The 12,510-nt window shown below is 43.7% G+C and overlaps 1 protein-coding gene across 1 annotated transcript; it reads left to right on the top strand.

The window, feature by feature from the left end:
* The first annotated feature begins 38 nt into the window (after nucleotides 1-38).
* Nucleotides 39-1,168, top strand: LOC110534510 (dCTP pyrophosphatase 1-like). The gene has a single exon (XM_036933628.1). It carries the CDS (start codon nucleotides 152-154, stop codon nucleotides 698-700), a length of 549 nt encoding a protein of 182 aa, XP_036789523.1. The 5' UTR covers nucleotides 39-151; the 3' UTR covers nucleotides 701-1,168.
* The last annotated feature ends 11,342 nt before the right edge of the window (nucleotides 1,169-12,510 follow it).

Genomic DNA, 12,510 nt, shown 5'->3' with positions numbered 1-12,510 from the left:
TTCGAATTTCCGGCGATTTATGTTACACCTTCCGGCTACAAGAGCAGCGTTTTTGTGGCGGGAGTTTTACCCATATTGTTGTCGAGGTTGGTTGTTTATAGCGAATTAAGTGTTGATCCGTGTAATAGTTTGGTGTAAAATTGACAAGGCAATGGCAATGAACGGCGATGGAGTGCATGGACTGAACGGAGAGACGGTGGCCCTATCTGAAGCTAAACACATCAATGGCACTCCTAGCAAGTCAAAAATAGCCTGTGAAAACGGCGAGGCAGACATCCACGCTGCCAAGCGAAATGGAACTAAGAGAAGAACCCCATCTGATACGTTCTCCTTCACTGCCGAACCTACCATCGATGACATACGACGGATGCAAGCGGAATTTACTGACGAGCGAGACTGGAACCAGTTCCACCAACCCCGCAACCTCCTGCTAGCTATGGTCGGAGAAGTGGGCGAGGTATCTGAGCTTTTCCAGTGGCGTGGCGAGGTGACTGAAGGACTTCCCGGCTGGACCGACTCCGAGCGCGAGCACCTGGCACATGAACTCAGCGACGTCCTCATCTACCTAGTTGAGTTGGCCGAGAAATGTCATATCGATTTACCCCAAGCAGTGCTGCGCAAAATGGCCCTAAATAGGCTGAAGTACCCTGCCAGCAAGGTGCATGGCTCGTCTAAGAAGTACACCGAATACAAGGACTGAGCGAGTGCATGCTGCCATGCCCAAATGGCGCAATGAACACACCCCTGCATTTACAAAGTAGACGAGAACTGAAAAATACTGTTCAACTTCAGTTAATGGCAATGGATAATGTTTATACAATCTTTTATTTAGGGCACTACTGTATCTCAAAAGTTGGTCAAACTGCCCTTAGCTGCTTTTAGTTTTATAAAGTGCGTTTTAAATCCAGTGTTTTTCTTTAACTATATGGATGTTCATCTTTTGACCTCTCTCTGATGCTTTTGTCGTTTTAACTGTTCCCCAAAGTCAAATTGTAAGAAGTCCATTTTATTTTTCATAGTATGAATAACTACATTTAAATATCTTAAATCCATATTGTTGTCAACGATTGATGGAAGCTATGTTATTTTGTTGCTTTAAATTCAATGCATGTGTGCGACTGATAGAACCTTCTGCCCAAAAGTAAAAGTGCCTTCAACTATACTTGCTGTCCTGCAGATGCTATGTAATTTATGTATATTGACTCTGTAATGCATTTAGTCAATCAGATTTAATCACTATTGCCTTGTTTACTTCCCTGGGAAATGAGCTACAATGGGAAATGGGGAGATTAGCACACGCAACGCTACTATGGGAGATGAGGGAAATTAGTGAGTTACTCTTGTAGTGGTTCATTTTGATAAGCTGTCTGTTAAACAGTAGTGTTTCATGGCCCCAGGCCTATGGTTAGCGATCTAATATGTAGGCTAGCCAATGTATATTTGGACACATCCGATGGTTCAATGAGCTACAAGTATACTGAAAAATGCAACAATTTCAAAGATGTTACTGAGTTGCAATTCATATGAGGATATTGGTTGATTGAAATAAATAAATTAGGCTCTAATCTATGGATTTCACATGACTGGGAATACAGATATGCATCTATTGGTCACAGATACTTTTTTTTAAGAAGGGTAGGGATGCGGACTCCGTATCTGGCGTAACAACCATTTGCCTCAAAGCGCAACACATCTCTTTCACATACAGTTGATTAGGCTGTCGATTATGGTCTGTGGAATGTTGTCCCACTCCTCTTCAATGGATTTGCGAAGTTGCTGGATACTGTCGTACATGTCTATCCAGAGCATCCAAAACATGCTCAGTGGGTGAGCATGCAGGCCATGGAAGAACTGGGATGTTTTCAGCTTCCAGGAATTGTGTACAGGTCCTTGAGATATGGGGCTGTGCATTATCATGATGAAACATGAGGTGGTGGCGGCAGATGAATGGCACGACAATGTGCCTCAGGATCTTGTCACGGTATCTGCATTCACATTTCCATAGGTAAAATGCAATTGTGTTCATTGTAGCTTATGCCTGCACATTCCATAACCACACTGCCACCATGGGGAGCTCTGTTCACAATGACATCAGCACACCGCTTGCCCACACAACACCATATATGTGGTCTGCAGTTGTGAGGCTGGTTGGACATACTGCCAAATTCTCTAAAATGACTTGAGGTGGCTTATGGTAGTTTAATGTTAATTTCTCTATCTAGCAACAACTGGTGGATATTCCTGCAGTCAGCATGCCAATGATACGCTCCCTCAACCTGAGATACACCTGCTTATTGAACATCTCATTCCAAAATCATGGGCATTAATTTGGAGTTGGTCCCCCCTTTGCTGCTATAACAGCCTCTACTCTTCTGGGAAGGCTTTCCACTAGATGTTGAAACATTGCTGCGGGGACTTGCTTAAATTCAGCCACAAAAGCATTAGTGAGGTCGGGCACTGATGTTGGGCCTGGCTCGCAGTCGGCGTTCCAATTCATACCAAAGGTGTTTGATGGGGTTGTCAGGGCTCTGTGCAGGCCAGTCAAGTTCTTCCACACCGATCTCGACAAACCATTTCTGTATGGACCTCACTTTGTGCACAGGGTTATTTTCATGCTGAAACAAAGGGCCTTCTCCAAACTGTTGCCACAAAGTTGGAAGCACAGAATCGTCAAGAATGTCATTGTATGCTGTAGCGTTAAGATTTCCCTTCACTGGAACTAAGGGGCCTAACCCGAACCTTGGGAAACAGCCCCAGACCATTATTCCTACTCCACCAAACTTTACAGTTGGCACCATGCATTGGGGCAGGTAGCATTCTCCTGGCAATTGGCGAACCCAGATTCGCCCGTCGGACTGCCAGATAGTTAAGCATGATTCATCATTCCAGAGAACAATGGCGGCGAGGTTTACGCCACTCCAGCCGATGCTTGGCATTGCGCATGGTGATCTTAGACTTGTGTGCGGCTGCTCAGCCATGGAAACCCATTTCATGAAGCTCCCAACGAACATTATTGTGCTGACATTGCTTCTAGAGGCAGTTTGGAACTCGGTAGTGATTGTTACACACTACACGCTTTAGCACTCGGCGGGCCCACAGGCCACAACAGGTGTGGCTGAAATAACAAAATCCACTAATTTTATACTTTTGTATATACAGTTGAAGTCGGAAGTTCACATACACTTAGGTTGGAGTCATTAAAAGTCGTTTTTCAAACACTCCACAAATTTCTTGTTAACAAACTATAGTTTCAGCAAGTCGGTTAGGACATCTACTTTGTGCATGACAAAAGTCATTTTTACAACAATTGTTTACAGACAGATTATTTCACTTAATTCACTGAATCACAATTCCAGTGGGTCAGAAGTTTACATACACTAAGTTGACTGTGCCTTTAAACAGCTTGGAAAATTCCAGAAAAAAAGCTTTAGAAGCTTCTGATAGGCTAATTGACATCATCTGAGTCAATTGGAGGTGTACCTGTGGAGGTATTTCAAGGCCTACCTTCAAACTCAGTGCCTCTTTGCTTGACATCATGGGAAAATCAAAAGAAATCAGCCAAGACCTCAGAAAAAAATGTGTAGACCTCCACAAGTCTGGTTCATCCTTGGGAGCAATTTCCAAACGCCTGGAGGTACCGCGTTCATCTGTACAAACAATAGTACGCAAGTATAAACACCACGGGACCAAGCAGCCGTCATACCGCTCAGGAAGGAGACACGTTCTGTCTCCTAGAGATGATGTATCATGTTGTGGGGGTGCTTTGCTGCAGGAGGGACTGGTGCACTTCACAAAATAGATGGCATCATGAGACAGGAAAAGTATGTGGATATACTGAAGCAACATCTCAAGACATCAGTCAGGAAGTTAAAGCTTGGTCGTAAATGGGTATTCCAAAATGGACAATGACCTCAAGAATACTTCCAAAGTTGTGGCAAAATGGCTTAAGGACAACAAAGTCAAGGTATTGGAGTGGCCATCACAAAGCCCTGACCTCAATCCTATAGAAAACTTGTCGGAAGAACTGAAAAAGCATGTGTGAGCAAGGAAGCCTACAAACCTGACTCGGTTACAACAGCTCTGTCCGGAGGAATGGGCCAAAATTCACCCAACTTATTGTGGGAAGCTTGTGGAAGGATACCCAGAACGTTTGACCCAAGTTAAACAATTTGAAAGCAATACTACCAAATACTAATTGAGTGTATGTAAACTTCTGACCCACTGGGAATGTGATGAAAGAAATAAAAGCTGAAATAAATCATTCTCTACTATTTTCCTGACATTTCACATTGTACTATCAACACTGATAATTGACTGTATTTGCTCAGGATATGAATACATTTAGGGCAACCCTAGTTTGACTAGCCTGGTCCCTGATTTGTTTCTGCCGTTTTGCCAACTACTATAGTCATAGTCACGCCAAGTCCGCACAAACAGATCTGGATCCAGGCTGTATTTTCACTTATGGACTCTCCTAATTCTGAAGTTTATAACACTTCTTAAGTGCAACTGCTCTAAACAAATTGTGTTTATATTGAAACGGTCCGTGCTAGGTTAGGGTTAAGGGGTAGGGACTTCCCAAGGATCCCAATTAGCACTGACCATATTGAAACCATGGCACTCTGTGTGAATGCTGCAAATGTTGATTTGCTGCACCATAGCATACTCCATAGCCTGAGGTAAACATTCCCGAGATGCAATGCACAATTTATTTTCATTTTCTAGCATGGTGTGAGCCTATAGCAGCATAACTCCTGGGCCTGGCTGACACATTCTTGGTTTGCTAGTACTATTCAATTTGTGTGGAAATGTCCCAGGCAGGTAGCAGGGTGGAATCAATCTCTCACAGCCGAAGGGGTGGGTTGTCTCTTGTGAATCTGGAAGTAATGTTCCTTCGACCACATTGCTTCCTTCATTGCTATTCAGTATGGCTGCTAGGGGAGAGTGGGATTAAATGGGTGGCACAGCAGTCAAAGGCACTGCATCACAGTCCCTGGTTCAAATCCAGGCTGTATCACATCCAGCCGTGATTAGGAGTCCCATAGGGCGGCGCACAATTGTCCCAGCGTCGTCCGGGTTTGGCCAGGGTAGTCTGTCATTCTAAATAAGAATTTGTTCTTAACTGACTTGCCTAGTTAAATAAAGGTTAAATGTAAAAAAAATATATATTCATCACTCTGTTAAGGGAAATATAGTTTTCGCCACAGGAGTCGCTAGTGCACGATGGGACAAGGACATCCCTGCTGGCCAAACCCAGACGATGCTGGGCCACTTGTGCGCTGCCCCATGGGTCTCCCGGTCGCGAACCCAGAATCTCTAGTGGCACAGCTAGCACCGCGATGCAATGTCTTATACCACTGCACCACTCGGGAGGCCCCTAACAAAGATATCTACATATATTTCAGGATGTTGTGTATCCATGGAAATAATCAGAATTCATGTAAATATAGCTTGTCCAAAAAAAGTGGTGTCTTGGCACAGTTTACCCTGGGTATGTGGTAAGTTGAGCTGAGGGACAGGGTAAGTTAAGCCACCTTCAAATTTCTGTACTGAATGAAATATTACTACTAAAACATGTCTCTCTCTATTTCCCAAACACAATTCAAAACAATCACTTTTTGTCTTCTAATAATTTTTCAAACTTTTAACATATGCCAGGCCCAGTTGTTACCTCATATCGCAGCGATAATGCCTTACGTTACACCTGGGAAGAAAACACTTAATTTTGCTCAATTTACCCCAAGGCAAACATGTTGACTATATTAGCCCACACAGCTACGAGGATGCACTTTCATGCTAGGTTTAGGACCTCATATTGAAGCTGATGTAGCTGATCTTAGAATGATCTACTTTGGTTTAGATAAAAGTGTCATGAAACCTCTAAAAACTCAACTCTGGACCTCGGAGCCAGTTCCACTGCTTATTATTATTGTTCCCCTCTAATCAGGGACTGATTTAGATCTGAGACACCAGGCCTGTGCAATTAATTATCAGGTAGAACAGAACCTGCAGTCTCTAACACAATAAATTAATTTGACTTTTTTAGACCTAACTTGCTTACCACTTTTTCCATGTGGTTTCTACTTTCATTGACTCCACGAAAGGATGACCTTTTTGGTCAATTTATTAATTTTGTGTATGGTTTCCTAGAAACACGGGTTTCTCAACTTATACCCTTTTGGCTCAATTTCCCCCGCTCTCCCCTATAGCTCCGCTTTGTGGTACCTGTTATTTCTCTGAGAGTTGGGGAGTTTGGGTCTTTACCCGCAGCCACAGTGACAGAGCAAGAGACGTTCTCTGTCTGAGACGAGGTTTTGGAGAGCTCTTCTTGCCTACATTTCTAAAACCGAGAAATAGTTGTGATTTGGTATACTGACTGTGGGTTCCTTGTGTTGTTTCCTCATAACCCTCAAAGCATTGGGTTTGAGTGAGTAATCATGAGGAGCAAATTAATATTTCTATGAAGCTATAACTAATACCCCAGCTGAATGATAATGCAGCTCTGACTCAGGCAAAAGTAGGCTCTGCAATGCATCTTTTTGCTATTCATCACACTTATTTCCCAAGTCCCAAGGCGGTGTCAGAGGAAGGCTCTAAAAATGGTCAAAGACTCCAGCCACCCTAGTCATAGACTGTTCTTTCTGCTACCGCACGGCAAGCAGTACCGAAGCGCCAAGTCTAGGTCCAAAAGGCTTCTCAACAGCTTCTACCCTCAATCCATAAGACTCCTGAATAGCTAATCAAAGGGCTACCCAGACCCCTCTTTTACACTTCTGCTACTCTCTGTTCATTATCTATGCATGGTCACTTTAACTCTACCTACATGTACATATTACCTCGATTAACCGGTGCCCCCGCACATTGACTCTGTACTGGTATATAGCCTCGCTATTGTTATTTTACTGCTGCTGTTTAATTATTTGTTACTTTTATCTTATTTTTTCTTTTTACATATCATTTTTTTTACTTAACACATTTTTCTTCTTAACTTGTTAAAGCATTGTTGGTTAAGGGATACAATAAGTAAGCATTTCAATGTGACAAATAAAAAGTGAGTTGATTTGAAGTCTGGCTTGGCATTTTTACTGAAGTCTTGACTTTCCCCATTATTATGAGACGTATGACTTCCTCCATACATTTGAACATGTTTTTGTTTTAATGCAATTCAGGCTTTAATGTGATGCCATATGTACACAGGGCTGAAGCAGATAGGCTTTCCAGACCTACGTAGCACCAACCTACACAACCTTCTGTACAATTGGATGTGAGGAATGCCTACCATTTGTATAAACACCCACATTGCTCCCCTGTGCTCTCCTTATCTCCTCTGTCAGATCCTTCTCAGCAGGGGTGCCCAGGTGACAGCCAAGATGCACATCTCATCGCCCAGACAGGCTCCAGGATACACATCGCCCAGCCAGCGACGCACACAGAGCGATTTCTCATGCCACTCACCCTGTTAATGGCCAGGCAGTGATTTGCTCTCCTCTCTTTTCCTCTCCTCTGTTTGTTTGGCTGACAGACACTGTGCATCCCAGATGGCACCCTATTCCCTATACTCTATAAAGTGCACTACTTCTGACCAGAGCCTCATGGGGGGTAGTAGTGCACTCTAAAGGGAATAGGGTGCTATTTGGGAGTAAACACTATCTTTATCACCTCTTTGATTCCTGCTCGCTGAAAATGTCAAAGCCGCCAGATATTTATTTCCCTCTTACTTTTTAGAAAGCTGACACCAATGTTCTGCTTAAAATTACCTGACGTTTTCTCCCCCGCAAATGTCGGGATATTGATGCTATACCGTAGAAGTGATTCAGTTTTCCATCAGGAAATTGTATCATAATGTCAGGTAATTCAAAAAGCCACGGTCGTGTAGTGTTTTGTTCACTGATGTGACGCAAGTGTGTTGGTACACACACACAAACTACTGATGTTTTACTGCAGAGTTTCTATTGAAAAGATATGTTATGTAGGTTACTTTGTTCTTAGTCCCCCTGCCTTGGCAAGGTCAGGACGATGATGGTGATTGATGAGGCTGATGATGGTAACGATTGATTTTGACCGCACCTGACAAAATTCTGAAGCTTGTAGTCAAAAAGTTTGGGCTCGAGCCAAAACTACCGTGTTAGTCGGACAGCGATTTCTTCATACATTCATCCCATGAGAACCTGTCATCTGGGCCGTTACGGTGCATTCCTAAAGTATTCAGACCCCTTGACTTTTTCCACATTATGTTGCCTTACAACCTTGTTCTAAAATGGATTAAATTGTTTTATACACACAATACCCCATAATGTCAAAGCAAAAACTGTTTTTAGAAATGTTTGCAAATATATTTAAAATAATAAACAGATATTTACAATATTCACATTTCCATAAGTATTCAGACCCTTTACTCAGTACTTTGTTGAATCACCGCCTCACAGCCTTGAGTCTTCTTGAATATGACGCTACAAGCTTGACACCTGCGTCGCTGCACAGATATTTTCAGGTCTCTCCAGAGATTGTCGTTCGGGTTCGAGTCCAGGCTCTGGCTGGGCCACTTTCCGAATGCACTGTATGTCTGCAATACTGGGACTGCTACACTTCAAGGCTACCAGAGACTCTTTGACAGACAGGAAGGCATGCAGCTAACTGTTGGTTGAAATTAAACCAACCGCAGTTATAAACGCTGGGATGTTTTGGGGAAACTTGACAACAAGATGGCAGTTGCCTTCACTGGTCGTAAGGATCTCTGACAGACTCTTCTCTGTGGGCAGTGCCTGTGGTGGAACACTGGTCCCTCGGAGGGAAGGGGTGGGTGCATCACTTTCAAGGTGTGATATTACATCAGACCAATGTGGCATCAAACTATTCCAAGTCCACAGGCAAAAGATTGCCACTAGTTGCATAATTGCATCCTAGCACACTTATCCTTTTCTAGAAGCCAGCATATACCTGTACTGTATTCAAAGGTGATGCTTACTGTCAGTGAAAATGGACAGGAGTCTGCTTGTTTGTGTTCCCTGATGATATTCTACCGCATTTTCGTCCCACCTGCTGTTTTTCCTCATAATATATACTGAGTATGTACCAGACAAGCTGGCAATAGAGTTGTTCCACCATGCAGTCCTTTAGTTTCATCCTGTCACTGATTTCCACCAGGTATCAATACCCAGACTTCTCAGCTAGCCCCCTGCTGGGCCGGTAGTGACAGCCAGAAGCAGGGGCGTTTAAATCAACCGTACCTCAACCGACCCTGTTCAAAGTGCAGCATTGTGGGGGCTGCAATTGGACCATTTGGACACCATGGGCTCACCATCCGAGGCTACCCCCCCCCCCCCCCCCCCCCCCCCCGAGATTATTTCTGCCTCTGGCTTTGAAGGGATTCATCATAGGCCTGCATTCATCATACACATCCCAGTGTGGAAATGGGGTAAAAAGTCCATGGTGGAGCGGAGGAAAGAGAATTCTCTGACTGAAATGCTAATGTGGACAGGAGTGTTGCGCAAATCAATAGGGATGTGGTATGCTTTGAAGGTGTGCCTCATTTTTATATTTTGGAGAATACTTATAACTAACTAACTTTACCCTTATAGATTCTGTCTTTGCCGCTGTTATGTAGATAAGTTTTGATTGATCGATAAGACCCTCTGTCTTTATAGCTACTGTGGATTAAATCCATGAAAAACAAAATGGAGTATAGAGAGACTACGGTGACTATAGATCGGAATCACCATGTTCTAAATATGAGGTCGGCATAGGGCACCATTGAAATGCTGGCTGTGCTGTATACCACGCAAGGTCGTTCACATAACAACTGGATCAAATTCAATTCTGTGCCCAAGGATGATGGCTACAAAGAGCTGTCTCTTTTGAAAGCGAGATCAAGGCTATAATAGCACTTTTTTTATTCAAGGAAGTTGTTGCTATGTGGGGACTGTTGCTATGGAAGAGGCTGACTATTTCGATACCTCGTTTGTCATCTGAGTGAAGTTGCAGGTCTTCAATTCTACCACTAGGAGGAGCCCCTTCTCTCTGTTTTATGTACTAGTTGAAGTCAACAAGAGAAGTTGATTAACCTGTAGCCTGCTCCCAGATATGTTAGTGCTGCATAGTCAACTGCTTGACTATGCAAGCTGCTATGATCTGGGATCAGGTTGGTTAACCTGGGGAAGTGAATCAGATGGCTTTGTTTCGCCTCAATGGGGTCCATCCTGCGCGGAACAGCGTCACAGGGTCACAAGTGGAACGATGCTGCCTCACAGGCTTTGGGAAGAGAAAGGAATAAAGGAACCAAGTTTTATATAGAACGGAATTGAAAGATACCGAGAAGGACTTGACTGTTGTTTTGATGAAAATGCCAAGATGCGTCTGTCAGTACGTCTGTTTGTGTTCAGTACTTTTGAGCTGTTGACGTTGGTGAATGATACCATAACTTCCAAAGCTGTAGTGACACTCTAAATGTGAAAGCCTCTGCATGAGTCACTGACTACCAGGACCTTTAGATTTCATAAATGCTTTTCTTTTTCACTTTTCTTCATTTTTGATCTGAGCTCTGTTCTCCAAGTCCCCGTTGCTAGCTCTCTAGTCTACCTGGGTTTTGAAGGCACACTCCCCAGTGCCATTTTGAGGAGACATTTATGAAAAAACTGTTTAACACAGTTTGAGCTGTGCCATGGTGTAGAGAAACTGTAAGTTGATGGAGTGTGGAACAGCTCGAACCAGGCCTGGAGGTGCATTCGTTCAGTGTACCGTTTTTCTTAGGATTGAATAGGTCACAATCATGTTGACAGGCAGGTCTACCTCTGAGAATAAAGCCGTAAAGTTACGGTGTGAGAAGACCCACAGTGTTGGTGTTCTCCAACACCTGGAGAACATAGCATTTTAAATGTTTTATATTGATGCAGATTTTTGTTGTCAATCAGGTTTGCCCTCATTGTAAAACTGTCTATGCTAATAATTTTTGCTTTATTGCGAACACAACCTCCACGAATTCCATTAAGGCACAACTGTCAGAAACAGATGCCTTTTGTGTGTGTGTGTGTGTGTGTGTGTGTGTGTGTGTGCGTGCGTGCGTGTCTTTGCATTCATGTCACATATTAGCAGCGCTCAAAGGGAACTGAGCAGTAAACCAGTTCACACGGTAGTTTGCCATTAAGCCCTGTTAAGGGTGTGTGTATTCTCCATAACTCACAGGGTGCGGTGGGTTGGCTCTGCTGCTCCTGCTGCTGCATATGAACAGAACACAACCCCTGGTGCACTTAGTGTGACGAACCCAGAATATAGATGAGATGAGTTGTACTCCATGATCCCACCGACGTCCTCCCCTCCCTTGTCTGTGGTTACCTCAGAGTAGTCAAACCTGGGAGAGGAGATCCCCATGTCTCCCTTTGTCGAACATCTCCTCTCCCTCCCTCCCCTGACGTGTACGCTCTCTCTCCCTCACTCCTCTGTCCCCTTTGTCTTTCAGTGTCTAGCCTCTTCCTCCTTCGTCCCATTTAAACATTCTTGTCTTACCACCTAGGAGCCTCTTGGCGTTGGCCCGTAACATCGTCCAGCTGCTCCCTCCATCCCTTCGTGTGTCAGCTTTGACGGGTCATCGCTCACCCAACTACCATAGGGACAAAGCTTCTCACATCTCCCACTAAGATGACACCTCTCTCTGGACCTCCACGGGTCCAGGAAAGTTCCAGCAGAACTTACAGTAATGGGCCCTGAATAGCGTCTGCTTAGGATAGATTAGGACAGAGCACCAGTGAGCGGTGTTGCCACATTACAGTCCCTGGGTACACTGCTGGGTCTTGGCTGATAGGGACTGAGACAGGCCCTTTAGGACTGCAATGGCTCAAGACTATTGCGCCACATTCCAGTGCAGATGCTAGCAAGCGAAATCATATCCCCTCTACGGATGATTCCTATCCTCCACACCCATGGTGTCAAACACTTCAAAATGAGATGTTTGGAGAAACAGAACGATACTGAGCAGGAGTCAACCCGTGGTGTCAAAACACTTTGAAATGTGACTTTTGGAGAAACGTGAATAAACGTCTAATTCTGTAGTGAGACTGAGAGCGTGTGTGTGTACGTGATAGAGAAAGAGAGTACAGAATCTTTATTATTCTCCTTCTGAATGAACACAAGCGTATGCCTGTATGCTATAGAATGGAAAAAGCCATACAGCTAAATAAAACAGTTGAATGTTTTAACTAGATTCAAACAAATACAGAAAAACACTCCCTCTAATTGAATTGCTGTTTCAATGGTTTAACAAGAGTGCTGTGGCATTGTACTATGTAATTATTTTATTTCCATGAAATATTCAACATCTCCCAAAACAGTTAAACATTTAATGACTTGGAATATGCAAACAGAGTGAAGGTGGATCCGCCTTGGAATGTCCGTAGGGGAGAGCAGGGTAAGTTGAGCCATTTTTCACATTCAGCATCCCCCAGTCAAAGGAAATATAGTTTTCTTTCTAACAAAGATATCTACATATACATGTATTTCAGGATGTTGTGTATCAATGGA

This window comes from Oncorhynchus mykiss, chromosome 10, assembly GCF_013265735.2.
Source record: "Oncorhynchus mykiss isolate Arlee chromosome 10, USDA_OmykA_1.1, whole genome shotgun sequence".
NCBI classification, from domain to species: domain Eukaryota; kingdom Metazoa; phylum Chordata; class Actinopteri; order Salmoniformes; family Salmonidae; genus Oncorhynchus; species Oncorhynchus mykiss.
This window is presented reverse-complemented; position numbering and strand designations above follow the sequence as displayed.

Bases quoted from the DNA above. Each gene is read 5' to 3' on its own strand.
- LOC110534510 (XM_036933628.1), top strand. From the start codon at position 152: ATGGCAATGAACGGCGATGGAGTGCATGGACTGAACGGAGAGACGGTG.